The 17097-nt window shown below is 37.9% G+C and overlaps 2 protein-coding genes across 2 annotated transcripts; one reads left to right on the top strand and one right to left on the bottom strand.

The window, feature by feature from the left end:
* Positions 1–1528: 1528 nt before the first annotated feature.
* On the bottom strand, positions 1529–6415 carry LOC122334044 (integumentary mucin C.1-like). The gene is made up of 4 exons (XM_043231933.1): positions 5566–6415; positions 4140–4442; positions 3950–4026; positions 1529–2423 (listed from the first exon to the last, which is right to left on the bottom strand). The coding sequence occupies exons 1-4, from the start codon at positions 5624–5626 to the stop codon at positions 2346–2348; spliced, it is 519 nt and encodes a 172-aa protein (XP_043087868.1). The 5' UTR covers positions 5627–6415; the 3' UTR covers positions 1529–2345.
* Positions 6416–6837: 422 nt separating this feature from the next.
* ttc14 (tetratricopeptide repeat domain 14) lies at positions 6838–15344 on the top strand. The gene is made up of 12 exons (XM_043231932.1): positions 6838–7186; positions 7985–8103; positions 8216–8415; positions 9163–9247; positions 9385–9514; positions 9585–9740; positions 9824–9895; positions 10508–10627; positions 10711–10833; positions 12298–12415; positions 13203–13309; positions 14359–15344. The coding sequence occupies exons 1-12, from the start codon at positions 7053–7055 to the stop codon at positions 15056–15058; spliced, it is 2064 nt and encodes a 687-aa protein (XP_043087867.1). The 5' UTR covers positions 6838–7052; the 3' UTR covers positions 15059–15344.
* Positions 15345–17097: the final 1753 nt, after the last annotated feature.

Below are 17097 nucleotides of genomic sequence, written 5' to 3'. Positions count from 1 at the left end.
AAGGAGCTTTAATAGGAACGTGGGTCCCATCAGTGCATCAATCGCATTTGGAAACCCTGAAATAGAAAGTGATGTGGAAGTATCAAGTTTTCCCAGATGCTCCGCGCATGACGCCCCATCGTGGAGAAACCGTCCTGACGCGAACTACTAAGAGCGCCCGGCCCACGCAGGTTTCACAAGGCTCGTTAAACGGCGACGATTCCTTTGAAAAACGGACGTTCGTTCATGATATGAAAACACCTTGTATAATTGTCACCAAAAGGGCCTCTGAAAAGAACTTGCCCTGAAACACGAGCTGCTGCAGGTCACCTTCAGGGAGCACGTTGCTATGGTTACTAACATAACCGAAAGTTACCTCTATCTCTATTGACTGAGTTGTAGATGCATTTGATTGAGGTGTTATGTGTAAGAAAAGTAAATAAAACAACCAAAAAGGCAGCAGCGACCAATAGCTCAAAAACTGCATCCGTCGAATGAATGTTGATTAGAAGGGAGTGGTTAAGTTTTGTTTGTTTTATTTGAAGTTTTTGTCTTTCGTGCTACCGTTCGACGTGATCATCTCCTCGTTTCAGACCTTTTAAAATGCAGATTTCCTTAACGACAGAAGCCTTTTCGTATGAAACACTGGCTAGAACATGTTGTATATGTTAGGATTTGTTACCTGTTACTATAAAGGCGACCGAATACAGCCAACGGATGAGCTCCAACTAAAGATTTTGCGATTTCAGTGTAGTTCACAACCTGCGCTACATATTTCATTATCACTTATATGACTGAATTCATTTTTCGACACAGACACAGTAATAATAAGTTGTATGGCAGCTCGAGTTTTGCTCGTAATTGAGGAATGTATTTTTACTGTCTTTTTTTGGCTGATTGATTTGTAAAGTAACGAACAATTAATGCATCTAATGAAATTGCTCGCGTATGTTGATGTTGTTGTTGATTAAGAGACGTTTGTGGTGTCCGTGTAAAAAAAAAGTAAAAATAACTTTTAAAATCCAAAAAATTGCCCCAAGGGTTCATGGAAAAGATGTATCGCGCATAAATATACCTCCATATACATCACATAACTAAAATATTTCAATTTAAATAGACATCTTAAATGTTGGTATCGATCCACAAGTAAGTAAACAAATACATTAAAAAAAAATTATACTGCCTTTAAACTCCACCTACCCACTAATTTTAAGTAATATATGTTCTCATTATGAGTCAGTAGTAATATATAATACATATATATATATATATATAAACATTTCCAAACATTACGTCAAGTATGTAAATGTCCTTAAGGATAAGGAACAACAATATAAATAGCTGAGAATGCTTTGTATTATTGTGTGAATGGTCACAATATATTCGTCGCTTTGTGTTTCTCGTGACATAATGTTTCTGGGTCACGGGTGGATCTGCATTCCAGCAAACCTGAAAGTGATTTCAGACTACGTCAGCTACACAGTTAGCGGAATGTGTTTGATTAGAAAGAGCTCTTTCGTAATACAGATTCCAGACAATCAGCTTCGGTTTTTTTAAAAAAAAAAAGCTTTTATTAAGGATTTTTTTCTTCTGGATAAAGGTTCTTTCACATTGACCCTCGTCTGCTGTTCGAAAACAGGTTTCATAACGTCACAAAATATAAGAAAACCAACAAACATACAGTCAAGTGCAATCAATAAACATCTAATATTGGTAGTTTTCATAAATGTCAAATAACGAATATCTGAATCTATCATGTTTTTAGCCGTTATTTCCACAAAAGTAATTTTTTTTAGATATCAACCTAAACTTTTGTGCACAACTTTGCTCAAATGATATGGCTTTGATTTACTTGAAGATTTAGTTGTAAATATGTTTTGTAAAATATGCTATATATTTACATTTATATGATACATATTAAATTATTATACATTTAAACTTCTATCACTTATTTACTCTTATAAATTGGTGAGGTTTTATCTTTAAAAAGACACCAATCCTAATTTTGCGCTCTGACGTATTTAAGTTTGGGAACAATTGTAGCCACAAAAGTCATTTTTATGTCTATGCACAAAAAGTGGGACAAACAACAACAACAAAGTTAAATAGTATTTCAGATAGACAGAAAAAATGTTATTTTTTAAAAATAGGCGGGTCAAATTGACCCGGGCACGGTACGAACAACTTTTTTTGGACATGTCAAAACCCATGTGGAAACTTTGCATGCATGTTCAATATATTATTGCATTTTCAGAACCACTGAACGTCAAAATATGAAGTGTCTTCACAGAAGGCATTGAGCGAGAAGTCCAAAACCTCACGAATGCGATCGACGACGGAGATACGTTACATAACCTGACGTAACCTTACGCCAACAGTTTTTCCGACTTCTTCAAAGTAATCTTTACGGCCCCGCTAAAGTTGGCTTGAAAGTGCTCGACAAACTGCAAAGAAAAAAAATGACAGTTAAATGTACAGCAACCTTTGCCGACAAGACAAAAACATCTTGAAATTAAAGCCATTACGACGCAAGATTGCACTCGTTGCATTTCCAGAAAAACGTCAAAACAAAACGTTAGAATCAACTCATGATTTTCGAGAAATATAAGTGCTGGCAATGCACACTCATTTCATCTTCAGTGCATTGGAAACACTTTGATAATCCCTTCTGAACACTAAATATCTTTACAAGTCAACTTCTACTGACTACAGGTAGCTTTTAAAGAACAAGTCAACTTATCCCAACCTTAACCCCACCAGTCTACTAATACTCTACTAACACTATGAGAGTCAGGAGATATGTAGGTAAAACTTTACTTTTAGTCAATAGAATGTGTTAAAGGGACCATCAGAATAAACATTTTCTCATCGCATATCACATTGGAAAACAAGAGTTCAATAATAATGTATTAAAGGAATAGTTGACCCATAAACATTGTACAATGCCACACATTGTAGCTGTAGATTATTCTGCAGGCATTTCTCATATTTCGCATGCAAAACGGTATTTAAGAGAGTCGTTTTCCTGTTCTGGGTTTTTATTTTTTCAACTGCTTACATTTTAAACAATTTTGCCTTACAGCCTTACACACAAATCCAAGAGACGCGCGCACAAAACGCAAAACGCCTCGTATATATTGCGAAATTAAGCGCTTGCGAGCCACGATTGGTTGGGGTTTGGTAAAGCTTTGCACGTGAGGTTGTGTCTGAAATGAAGGAAATCAAGATACTTCCTGGTAGATTTTTGTGGTTTGTTTTGCGAAATTCAAATCTCAAAGGCTGAGAATTAGCGCATAGTTTGGCAGATTTGGTGTGAGCTTAAGTTCCAAACTTTTTGTTTGTTCTCGGAACACGATTTTGGATGAAAACCGGGAGGCTTGTGACTGTCCCATTGACTACCAAACAAACGTGACTCTGTCGAGGGGCGGAGTCTGAACGCTACATCAGTGGTTCAAACCGTAATATTATGAAGCTACAAGAATACGGTTTTGTACAGAAAGAAAATAAAAATAACGCATTTATTGAAGAATTCGGCACCGTGAAGTCTCTGTAGCTCCATTTTGGAGATCATCCGATGGACAAAGCGTAAATACATGTATTCTTCAATCGTGTCTAATTCAGAACTGCGTATGTGAATTGCGCAAAAGCGTTGTCCATTTTGGACGATCTTCAAAATGGCGTTAGTGGTGCCGTATCATTATATACACTTGTTACTTTTTGTTTTCTTTCCATACAAGTATTCTCGTTGCGTCGTAATATTACGGTTGAACCACTGATGGAAGATTCAGACAACCTTTTTTTATATTTTTTGCCACCTTGACAGTCGTATTTGTTTGGCAGTCGATGAGATAGTCACAAAGCTCCCGGTTTTCATCCAAAATATCTTAAATTGCGTTTCAAAGCTTTTACGAGTTTGGAGCAACCTTTTAACGCCAACAACTAGACAATAAATATCAAGAAAACAACTTACCTTTTCAACATGAGCAATGATTTCATCACTGCTAAGCTCAACAGAGGATCTCAGTTGGAAAGCCGCATACGCAGATGCTGTCACATGGACACAATGAAAACTTCAATTAGATTCACATTAACGCGCTAAAACTCTGATCTGAATGGCGATTCATAAAAAACGCATTAACGGGTAAAATATCTATGCTTACTTTGTGGGACAGCGTCTGGAGACAAAGTCGTAGACTGGCTTGGTGGAGTTGAAGATGTCGTTTGAGAAGCAGGAGGAGATGTTAACGTCGTGGTAGACGTAAGCGCGACTGAACTCAAACTCGGCTCAGTCGTTGATGCCGGTTCAGTGACTGCAGAGGGAGATGCAGATGATGTTGCTGTAGCTAAAATGCATGTCGGAGCAGGATTTCTTCTCAATTGTGCTACAGATGTCGCCGTAGCTATTACACATGTCGAGTCGGGTGCTGTTACGCTTGTCGATGGAGATGTGGATGTTCCTCCAGCTGTATAAAAAGAGGGTAACATAAATAGATGAGATAGAAGAAACACACTTTCACATGAGACATTCTACTAGCAGTCATTAGAGTACTAGTGGATTATAGTTACTTATAGTTAGTAGGATGTCTAAAGTGGACCCTCAAAATAAAGCGTGACCGAAACGCATCTATAGATGGCAGGCAACACTGACCTAATGGACAGTGAAGACACGAGCTCCTCAGCTTGAGTTAATAAAACCGTGTAGTGCATTCAAGAACCCTTGACAGAACTCCTTCAGAACAGGGGTTTAGTCACCTGCTTTCGTAAACGCACCCTATTTTTGAGAAAGTACTTTATGAACTACTCTGAGAACTGATAATATAACACGGTAACAAACAATGTAGTTCAAAACTGCAAACCGTGCTACATACTTCACTCTCAGATCCATTACAGAATGCTTTTCATTTTTTGATAATGACATCAAAATAACCTGCATGGCAAGCTTTGTTTGTATTTATGGGAAGTAGGAGGAACTGGGAGGTAAAATTACACATGAGCAGAGTTAAAGTTCACCGACTTTTGCAAAGAGCAGTTTTACTACTGCTCTACTCCCAAGTATCAAGAAGTCTGTGGCATCAAGCAAAAATACGTTGAAAAATATGGCGTTGAAAAAACAATTAAACCAAGAGATGGTCCATGCATGAATGAATAAATGAATGAGTGAATGAATCAATTAGTATTTAACAGATCGCTGCTGAACATGCATCAAAATTAGGTCAAGGGACTGAAACATGGATGGAGAACAACTTCTCACTAACGCCTTACTTTCGATTGTTTCGAAATTGTTTCATGACGGCTGTCTTTCGTCTGGGCCAGCCGGAAATCATGCAGTGTTTTGGGCTTCAGGAAATGTATTTATTTTATTAGCATTTGTTGTATATAAGCTACTTTACATTTACGCCTAACTGTGACTCATACCATTCTATTAAGCATCTTTTTCTATTGAGCAATTTACTGAATACATATGCATGCATACATATATATTACATATGCATACATATTCCAAAATAACTAATATATACACAAAGTTAGGACGTACACTTTCGTATACAACACATACTAATTTGTAGATTGAAATAGACGTCTTACCTGTTGGTACCGATCTATCGGTCAGCAAAGCCAATCCAATAAACATAATACATCTAAACATCTTTCAAGTTTTGTTTTGCTACCGAACCACAAAAATGAACACATGAGTTATGAGTTAATTAATATAGCTACTGTCCTTAAACTCCACCCACAAAATTGCTCTGATGTAAATAAACACATTGACAGCAATGGCACACTTCCCACTGATTACAATACAATAACATCACCACTCCTTTACGGTAAAAAATGTGCCCTAATAGCCTAAAAACGAGGCAGAACATATTTCAGTTTATTGTTTATTCGAATGCATGTTCGAACGTAACTGACTGCTATGCAAGTGTTCAGAAAGTCTAGTTTTGTGCACAGCAACTGATTTCATGTACAATTTAAAATGCATTTTAAAAATTGCATCTACTGATAAAGACGTACATTTTTTCTTGAATTATCACTCTATGGTTTTTTAAATCATAGAGTGATAATTAAATGTCTTTCAAACACATTGAACTGCCTAAATAGTTTTGGTATTTTTATCAGACAGAATGAAATGTTTCCGGGTCACGGGTGGATCCTAATGTTCCCGTAATCTGAAATCATGAGTCAACAGTGGCATATGCTGTTCTGCAGAGACAGACAGAGACTATTTTATAAATGCCATTGTTAAGGGTTCCTAGCAAGTAGCTTTGTTCTGGGCGGATGGAATTATGGGCATGTTATGAATTAAGTTAAACACAATGCCTTTATGAGGAAATGTTCTTTGGCCAACATTCCCGTAAGGTTCTTATAGAATGTTCATTTAAAGGGTTAGTTTTTATGTTAAATTATTATGTTATATAAAAAAAAGTTGAGTATTTTACCAATGTATTTATTTATTACATTAATGGACATGGATCATTTCAGTCAGAGAGCTCGCCGATTTCATCAAAAATATCTTAATTTGTGTTCTGAAATGTTATTTATACAATAAACGTTTTTTTAAACATTCTGACTGCATGCTAGTCAAATATTATTTCATTATCCGTTCTTTTATTTTGAAGGTTTCCAGACACTTTTATTTTGAAAACCACTGGTTCCGATGCTAGTTTTTCATCGGCTTTAATTTTGAAAACGCGTCAACAAAGTTAACTACCGCGCTTCTCGTTAAAGCCACCGCGCCCCTGCAAGCAAAACAAATATCTGCGTTTAAAGCTTTATCGACGAATTGAACGAATGGACCCTTTAAGGATCCCCAAAAATGGCTAAAGTCGCTCTTCCGGCTCGCTTCCGGTTTCCACGTCTTTCGTCGGGCACGAGCACGTTTACAGCTGCAGTTATTTCTGCCCAAATCCAGACAACTTCTCGAGTCTTCCCAAATATCCGAAAGGGTGACCGATTCTTCAGTTACTTAGTCAGTCGGTCAGCGTAATAGTGCTGTTTTATTTCAAACCGATGCTGGTATTGAGGTGATATTCCTCGTTTAGTGTAAATATGTGGCGTTGGAGATACTGATAATGGAGAGAGACTTACTCAGACAGTCCGTGTCGTATCATGGAGAAAGCCTGCTGTTGTTATTAAAATGCGAGCAAAGTGAAAACCCAGACTTCAAACATGTGGCTGCGGATCTCGCTAAAACTCTCGATCAAAGGTAAGAGGCGCTTTATAGCCCGCCTGAAAAATACAGTATATACTATATGCGTTCTAGCGTTTATATAGTGCAGTATTAACTGTAGTGTACTTCAGTTTTTAGTACAGTGAACTGTAGTGTAATACGCCCAATTAATTCAGGTACTTTACTGTAGTACGGTTTAAAACGCTGTAGTTTTTAGTTTAGATCAGTGTAGTAATTTTTTTATGCTTACTTGATTAATGTTATGCCTTGTGTCGTGTTTTTCTGTTGAGAACTTTTATAAAGCTCATTAAATGTGTGCGTTTTTAATAGATTTAATTACTGGCCTCGTGAAGGGAGAACTTGATGAAATGAGAAATTGGAAATTAAATTATGCAATACTTTTTGTGCTTCTCAGAATTGGGAGTTATTTGTGTGTGTGTCTGTGTTTATATATATATATGTGTGTGTGTGTCTGTGTTTATATATGTGTGTGTGTGTCTGTGTTTATATATGTGTGTGTGTGTCTGTGTTTATATATGTGTGTGTGTGTGTGTCTGTGTTTATATATGTGTGTGTGTGTGTGTCTGTGTTTATATATGTGTGTGTGTGTGTGTGTCTGTGTTTATATATGTGTGTGTGTGTGTCTGTGTTTATATATGTGTGTGTGTGTCTGTGTTTATATATGTGTGTGTGTGTCTGTGTTTATATATGTGTGTGTGTGTCTGTCTGTGTATTGTGCTTCTATAGACCCTTCTTCTATTCTGTACTACAAAAAACTTAAAAGTTATGTATCTCTATAATGTATTGACACAAAGAGAGTGATGTGTTGTTCAGGGATGAAGAGGAGGAGAGTCCTGTCCTGGAGCAGTTCATAGCGAGGAAAGCTGATCTGCTGTTTGCTCCGTCGTGGAAGACCTCTTCACCAGCAGATGAATGGCAGGAGGAATCTGGAGGTGAACATCTCAGTAACATCTCATGAAATTCAGTCTTTTTGAGGAATATCCCGATCGCATGAGAGTTAGTCATGCTGGGACGATTAAGAGACGAAAGCGTGTGTCGTTTCAGAGGCGTGCGCCATCATGCCTCCCCTGGAGCAGTTCATGGAGGTGTGCTTCGAGGAGAGACGGGAGCTCTTCTACAGGGACGTGGAGCGAGGAGACGTGCTCATCGGGAGGATCAACTCCGTGAGAGACTTCGGCTTGTTCGTAACTCTTGTGTGCACCGCCGGGGGACTGGAACGAGACATCGAGGACCTGGAGATAAAGGTCCGGTTTAAGTGTTAAGAATGTATTTTTACACCGTGTGGATCGGAAACTGGAAGTCTTTCAGTAACTTGTCAGTAAATATAGAAATAGTGTAGAAATACACACACACACACACACACATATATATATATATATATATATATATATATATATATATATATATATATATATATATATATGTGTAAATGTGTGTGTATATGTATGTTATAAATATACTTATTTTTCTGAAATATGCTGAATGTGTGTGTATTTATTTATATATATATATATATATATATATATATATATATATATATATATATATATATATATAAATATATATATATATATAAATATAAATAACAGCACACAAACATAAAAAACCTTTTTGCATGCAGTTAATCATGACAGCACTATTATTATCGGCTGCATGAAAAACCTTTTTTATCTTTTATCTGTACAGTTAGTATATTTATAATTAATTCAATCATCATAAACATTTATTTTATTTGTTAATTCCCGCATGCATTTATCAGTAGTTTACGACGGTATTTCTTCTTTAAATAATGATTACGAAGTGTAAGGACTTTTTTCTAAATTATTTTACCATTTTAAATTGATTGAAAATGTAAAAAAAAAAAAATCCAATTTCATTCCCCTTAAAAAAAAAATGTTAAAACGAATGAAACTAGATTTTTAAAGGTGCTTAGCATTCAGTTGCAGCAGGTTCTAAAAATAAATGTTTTTTTTTTTATTTTATTTTTAAAGGCCCTCTGTCCGTTAAGAGAGGTACCTTCAACTGGAAATCACGACGATCCTTTATCTTATTACCAAATTGGGGATTTGATTCAAGGTATGAACCTCTCTCTCTTTCTCTTTCACTTTATTTTATATATATATGTGTGTGTGTGTGTGTGTGTGTGTGTGTGTGTGTGTGTGTGTGTGTGTGTATAAGGGTTAGGTTTGATAAAGTGGTATTTTGTGTCTCAGCTGGGGTGAAGGACATCGACCGCTATCACGAGAAGCTGACGTTATCGCTGTTTTCATCCTCTCTGCCTCCTCACTTGGATAAAGTTAAGCTGGGTGTCATAAGCAAAGAAGATCTCCCTCTTCATTACACGTACGTAAACTCGGCAGAATGAATATCGATCGGTTTGTCCCGTCGTTGACCGTTTGCTCCTCTCTCTCAGCCGGGGAGAAGCGGTGGCCGCAGACAGCAGCGAGACGTACGAGAAGCTTCTGGAGAGCTCTCTTGGTTTGTCCAACCCTCTAAACGTGGACTTCCTCCTGGGAAAGCTGGGAATAAGCGACACACAAACGCCTACACTAATGAGGGGCTTGCAGAGGTTAAACGCCGTCTTTGGCTTTCACGCCGTTCCCAGGTTTCTTGCCGTTGACTCATTAACTTATTTTTTGCGTCTATACACAGTAAACGATTCAAAGAAGAAGATTTCGCGACAGCGATTCGGAAGAAACAGTCTGTATCCTGGGCCCTGAAATGGTTTGTTTGATTTTATTTTTTATTATTATTAAAAAAACATTTTTTTAATATTATGTTTTTAGTTGTAAATCGCTTGAAGTCTAAGTCGTCAGAAGGATAAATATTTAAATGACAAACTTTTAAATAAAAATGCGAAACGCGGCTGACAAGCTAACCGGCTAACAAGCTAACCGGCTAACAAATGCTAACGCATGCACTCTTTGATTAAAATCGAACGATCAACAATCAAATCGGTCAAATTAGTTTTGTAGATATCAGATGCATTTGTTGTAGCCATGTTGTTATTATTATTATTTAATTTATTCGCTAATTATAAAAGAAAATTGTGTAATTGGTGAACGTGTAGTAAAGGGTGGAAATAAACTGCACAGCGCTACGCCGGTAGGAATGGATACAAATTTTTGACGACTTCATTTTAATTCGAGCTTTCGTTTATCAACTAAACAAAAAATATAAGAGCAAGACAAAAATGCATTGCGGAATAAAATGCGTAACGAAATGCAAACCCACTACCATGCATTTACGGCCTTGAAAATGACAAATCGGCATTATTTTAGTAGTTATAAAAAGCTAAGCTAGCAGCGACCGTGTCATTTCTTCTTATCGTTACAGTGTTAAAGCTGGCGTCGACCATTTCAAATCGGGCCGTTACGTAGAAGCAATGAACGAGTACAACAAGGCCTTAGAGATCGACACGAACAACGTGGAAGCTCTTGTGGCGCGCGGAGCTCTGTAAGTCACGATGAAACCCTGTCGCGTGTTTATGGTTCTACTCTGTTGCGCGATTACAGAGTCTTCGTTTTATTTCATTGCAGATATGCAACCAAAGGAAGCTTAATGAAAGCCATCGATGACTTCGAACTGGCCTTGGAGAGCTGCCCCACGCACAGGAACGCCAAAAAGTACCTCTGCCAGACGCTGGTGGAACGAGGAGGACAGTACGTCGGCGTCGTCTGACCTGCATTTTAATATATACTTCTTTTCACCTCAAAATTTAGTCTGCTGTTGATTTACTCACCCTCAGGCCGTCGATGACGTAGGTGGCTTTTTCTTCAGTAGGGCAGTAAAGCCGGCGCAAATCTAGCGAGGGTAGACAAGGTTTTTTTAAACGGGCAGTCAACAATTTTGGCACATACGAAAAAATGTTGAAGTTGCAGCTCAAAGGCTTCCTGGCAGTGGCGCTTCTTCACAGAACTTTTCATTTGGCACACTTTCATCAGGAAGTCAGTGGTTTTTAGGTAAATATAGGTGGCGTGTCAGGTGGTGCGACCATTATTTATCTTAAAATTAATCATTTCCTTAAATGCATAACATAAAAAAAGTTGTCAATGAGTAAATCGTTTACAAACAAATCATTCGTAATGACATCATTTATAATCGTTTACAAATTTTTATTTTTTTTTTCCAAATAACTGTTCATAATTTTTATTTTAATACAAGATTTTTTTTTAATTAAAAAATGGGATTATATAAAAACATAAATGCTTGGTTTCTTAACACTTAATCAGAATTTCAGAAAAAAGTTATGGTTGTTTAAAAAAAAAAATTAAGTTAAATCGAGTCGCACCACCTGACTTGAATATGTTTATCTTTCAAAAGTTTAATATGAATTTGTGCACGTAAGGTCTCTAATGTTTAAACAGTTGCAATAGATATTATTTTTTGTGTATTAGTAAAAATCTCGAGCTTGCTTGTCGAAACCTTGTTGATTTGTCCCGAGTATTGCTCCATATGTAAACAAACTAGTTAAGAAAGAACCTGTTTGCGGAAAAGAATCTGATTTCCCCGTTTGCCTGAGGCTCTAGATCAATAATGTTCACTTTGTTGCACAGACTGATTGTTTCACTTCATAAGACCTCAATATATCATCAAGAGCGAGATTTAAAGAGATTTATTTTGCGTTCCCCGATATATATTGTTAACTTGTATCTACTTGCATTATATGAATAACCAATGGAAACGGTTTCAGCTACAAATATTCTTTCCTTCTTCCAATAAAGAGAAGTAAATCTTACCAGTACCTTTATATTTATGTTCTTCATCCAAACGTCAGAAGAAAGTATTTACAAGAGACAGCTTCCTTCAGTTTGTTATAGTGAAACATTTCTATTCAAATGCAAGGCCAGTGCAAAACTCCCTAGAAATAACCAATCGTAATGCTCCCTACCAGCCGTGTAGCAATGCCCTAACAGCGATATCCAATCAGTTTTCAAGAACGCCTTAGCACACATCATAACCCACAATTTGTCAAATATCAATATATACGTTGTACTAATATTTAGTTGTATGGAGGCGTATACGCCGTTGTGCAACATCTCTGGCATTCTTTGAGCACTGTATTTTGCAATCGTTTCGGTAAACCCTTCCAGACGTTTCTTCCAAAATTGTTCTTTTTCGCGTAGACTCGAAGAGGAAGAGAAGCTGGTGACTGCTGAGGGTCTCTACAAAAGAGCCATCGTATTAGACGGCACGTTTCAAGAGGCGGCAGAAGCTCTGGGGAAACTTCAGATACGTATCCAGGTGAGCTGGATAAACCTGCTTGTCACGAATGCGCAGTTGGCCACCGCTGCAAATATTAGCTTCTAGCGTTACAGCCAGGTGCACGGAATACAGTCTTGTGTTTAAGGAAAAGTTCACCCAAATGTGAAACGTTTGACTCGCCCTCAGGCTATGCCAGGCGTAGGTAGTTTGTTTCTTCATCAGATTTGGAGAAACGTAGCATTGCATCGCTTGCTCAGCAATGGATGTGAATGGGAGCCGTCAGAATGAGAGTCCAAATAAAACACCACAATAATACACAAGTAATTCACTTTCTCCAAATCTGATGAAGAATCAAACTCATCTTAGACGGCCTGAGAGTGGGCGCATTCTAGAAAATTTTCGTTTTTGGTACAATGATGCACTGCATTTTTCATTATCAAGACATTCATTTTAACCGCCGCGTATTGGAGTACTGATGAAGTATTTTTGTCATTTATGTGTCTATCTGATCTTGGACCTGTGAAACCTGACTGACGGAACCTTTAACCCTGATTGCACTGGGTTGACATAAATGCCCCACGTGGAAATAAAACCCCACCACCTTTGGTTTGTATTCTGTTCCTGGGACAACGGTAACTGCATCTCACGATCATTGCTAAATATAAAATGTTTTCTCGCATTTTGTCTTTGCTTAACATCCTGACGTCTGGGGTGCGAAAACGGCACTTGTGCGAAATTGCTCGTGCTGGATGGCTGCACGCGTGCACGCTTGATTAATTTCCTGAAAATTGTTCCAATTTGACCCTGTCAATGAACTGCTTTAAAGAAATCGCTTAAATTGAAAGAGCAGGAAGCTGCCAAAGAGCAGGAAAAAACTAAGAGCGTGGAGACGAGTGCAGAGAAATTGCGTAAGATCCTAAAAGAAGAGAAAAGGTAACGTCAACGCCGCCGTATTCATTCACGTTTTTAGTCCTGTTAAGCGCGTATTTGGTCACATACACACTGCATCTAAATACAATTGTTTTTTAAAAAAGGTTTATTTACAGAAATCGGCTAGTGAAGGCCTACTTCTGAATTGGTTATATCTATGTAGTTATATATGTGATGCATAAACAACTATAGGTCCCGTCCGGACCTTTCTAAAACACCTCATTCAAACACGCCCCCACTTATCTACATCACTGTGTGAAGATTCGCACAATGCTTACACAAAGAAAGAAGTCGCAAGTCTTGTTCTCGCTGTAGCATTGTTGCCGCGTCTTCCATGTTGTGGAGAAGCAATGCGATTCCAAATATGGCGACATTTTCGCCACGCGCTTGAGGTTTCGGCCAATCACAACGCGCTGGATAGCTGGCCAATCAGAGCACACCTCGCTTTTCATAACGATAAGCTTCGCGCAAATCAAAGAGAACAACTCTTTTGCTTAAGACCGCCTACTAATCATACGTTTTAAAACATTAAGGTTTCTGAAAAAAGAAATGGTGTGATTGGTGTGTAGTTTATTTATAGATATTTTCAAAAGTGTAGCTTCATTTTGAAAGAAATACATTTTACCAAATACGCTAAAATGCGCTAAAAACTAACCAAAGTGGTTCGCTTGTCATTTCCGCAACGGAGAAACGTAGTTTAATTTCCAAACGAGAGTAAATATATTGTTAATTGCTATCGGCAACAAAGAATCGAAAAATTTTGGCATATCAGATATCGGCAAAAGGCCAATAGTGTAATAGCGCCGCCTAGCGTATAGTTGCGAAAACTGGCTGGGAAACGGTTAAACTATATCGTCTAAGCCCAGATTTAAAAATGATTAGTCGCTGCCAAAACGTTGCATTGTGTATGTGACCAACGAAAAGTATTTCTTCCATCAAAAAAGGTAAGAACTTTTCTAATTTTCCGCTTTTAATCATTGCCGACGCCCCATTTTTCTGATGGGCGCTCACAACGTCCTGCTAGTTTCAGCGTAATGTTTGCTTCCATGTAGAATGAAGAAGAAAAGGAAGCGGTCGACCTCTTCCTCAACGTCCTCCGATACGTCCTCGACTTCAAGCGACGACTCTTCTTCGACGAGTCGTAAAAAGTCGAAGAAGCGGAAGCACAAACGTCGGCGCTCGTCCCACGGCAGTAAGAAACACAAGCGGAGGGTGTCGTCTTGCAGCGACAAAACGGCGGAAGACGACAGAGAGTGGTTTCCCGCTCCCGCCAACACCTCCGCTTCGTACATCGACCAGAAGCGGTCCGTGAGCGAACTCCTCGGCGAAGGAGAGCGGTCTTGGGAAAAAAACCGATGCGAAGACTGCAGAGGTAGGTTAGAAGATGCCATCGAAGGAAGTCTGGAGGACCTCAAACACGGAGAGCGCCCGGAAGCGTCTGGACCGGGACGTCCCGGCGCGAACGGCGAGGTTAGAGATCGACGCGGGACTCGGAGCGCCTCTGAGTGTCCCGGAAACAGGAGGGATTCGTCCTCCTCGACCCAGTCCGAATACTCTCAGAAATCAGAGCGATACAGAAAGCGTAGCGAATCGGAACGAGGCGGGTACGAGAAGACGAATAGAGGAGAGAGAAACGGTGATCAAGGCAGGAGACCGTCTGGCGGATCCGTGAAAAAAGAGATCCCTTCCAATTTGATGGACATTTTCAGTCAAATCGCTGAATTTGAGAAAGGAAAAAAGATGAAAAAATAAAGTCGGCCTAGTAGGTCTTCAGGGCTTCAACACTAGTCGTGCTTTCAATACCAGAACTAGCAGCTTTAACGCTCAAATATAGTTATTGAAATAGTTTACGAAAGGTTGGTCAGAACGGTTTGTTTTCGTAATTTCCAGTTGTTTTTTTTTGCTTTGGGGGAAGCAGCCCGTCTGCCGCGAAACTGAGCGATGGCCAAAATGTGTGACGCGAATGATGCCTCAGTATTATGAATTGCATTCAGTATAATGTCAGTGTTCAAATAAATGAATGTAACGGTCAAAAAAAGTGCTATAGTGTTTGTTCTTGTCCGTTGAAACTGGTTTATAATTATTAATATTTCCTGTGGGAGGCAAAATGGTCTTCCAGCAGAGCTTAGAAAGCCAGTCATCAGCTAAGCCACTTTAACATTTTAAGACTTTGCCTGCTAAAATATTATACTTTGAGAAATATCAAATTTGCGTAAGACAGTTAACGTAAGGTTCATATTAATGCTGTTTTTGATTGTTATAACGAATTGCTGCTTAAATTAAAACCATTTAAGATATTGTTCATTAAAGGTACTATATTTATTAGTTTGATATATTGTTTTAGCTTGATATTGCAACTGTACATATGAAATATTACTTCAAAATGTTCAGATTGAGTGTGCAGTCCATCAGAGGGCAGTGTAACACTGGGCATCCTGTGATGGGCTTTGATGTCCTTTTGCCCTCTCGCTATATTTTAATAATTAGTCTTACAGTAACTGAAGCACAGGTCAAACGCAGCATATACATATCATCGTCAATGAAGGCTATTAAATTTAAAAGGCTTGATTTCACTGATGGACTTGCAGGAGAGGTGCTGCTTCTTAATCGTGTGAACTTTTCAATAGCAAGACCCCTCAAAATGTGGTGAGCCCCTTCTAAGAAACCTCCATATAATATGTTGTAGATATTATGAAGGCATACCGTTTGCCACTTAAAATAATTAAATATATAAAAATATTTTCATTTTACAGCCAAATAAAGTATTTGAAATATTATCTGGGAATAAATTTAAATAAGTATTAATATATACATTATTGGCAGAACTTTTTATATATATATATATATATATATACATATAAATACATATATATATATATACACACATATATATATATATATACACACACATATATATATATATATATATACACACACACATATATATATATATATACACATATATACACAATACAAAATAATTTTCTAAAATGTAATTATATATATACTAACACACTACGCAGTCATATGTAAATAAAAACTATTTTATTTTGACGTAATTAATCGCAATTAATCATTTGACAGCACTCATTTTTAGTTAATGCGATGTGATAAACGAGTCAAAAATAATCTAGTCTGATTATATTACCTAAAATGCGTCACGTAATATACAGTACTAAAAAATGTAATACGAATGGCAATTTCGGTCATGTCGTTCGGAAAAAAAATGTAACTACAATATGTAATTACCCAGCTTTTTTTGAAATGTGATTAAACGTGCATCCGACGAGCAGGGCCACTCACTTGTTTTGTACACACCGTATATAATGAATAAAAGCAGGCGTGTAGCAGATGATGTGCACACTAAAGGTCCACTAGTCCTTGAGTAAGTCGTAATAATGGCTCAGGACAGACATGACTGCGTTTGATGAAATGGCAGATTTTCTTCCCAGGAATTACCCATCATGCCTCTGCGCCACTCAGTGATGGAAAACTGGACGGGCCCTTTCAGAGGAGAAATTTGGTTTGGATGAAGCTATTCTCTGAAGGGATAATCAGACCGAGGAACATGCTGACTAGGAAGAGGCTTTCAATTCGAGCTGAAACAGGAAAAAGGCGTCTGGTTAAACTAAAGGGAGCGCCTACCGAGTTCACGGAGCATGACTTTTTACGTTCGAAAGGAAAATGAACATAAAGTCTTACCAGTGCCTTAAGTTTTGGATTAATTAGAACATAAAGGCCCTTTAAACTTCTCGTTAGATGCATTAGCATGAAAGAATAGCTTTTCCAGC

The sequence above is a fragment of the Puntigrus tetrazona genome, unplaced genomic scaffold (genome assembly GCF_018831695.1).
Source record: "Puntigrus tetrazona isolate hp1 unplaced genomic scaffold, ASM1883169v1 S000000472, whole genome shotgun sequence".
Classification (NCBI taxonomy): Eukaryota; Metazoa; Chordata; class Actinopteri; order Cypriniformes; family Cyprinidae; genus Puntigrus; species Puntigrus tetrazona.
This window is presented reverse-complemented; position numbering and strand designations above follow the sequence as displayed.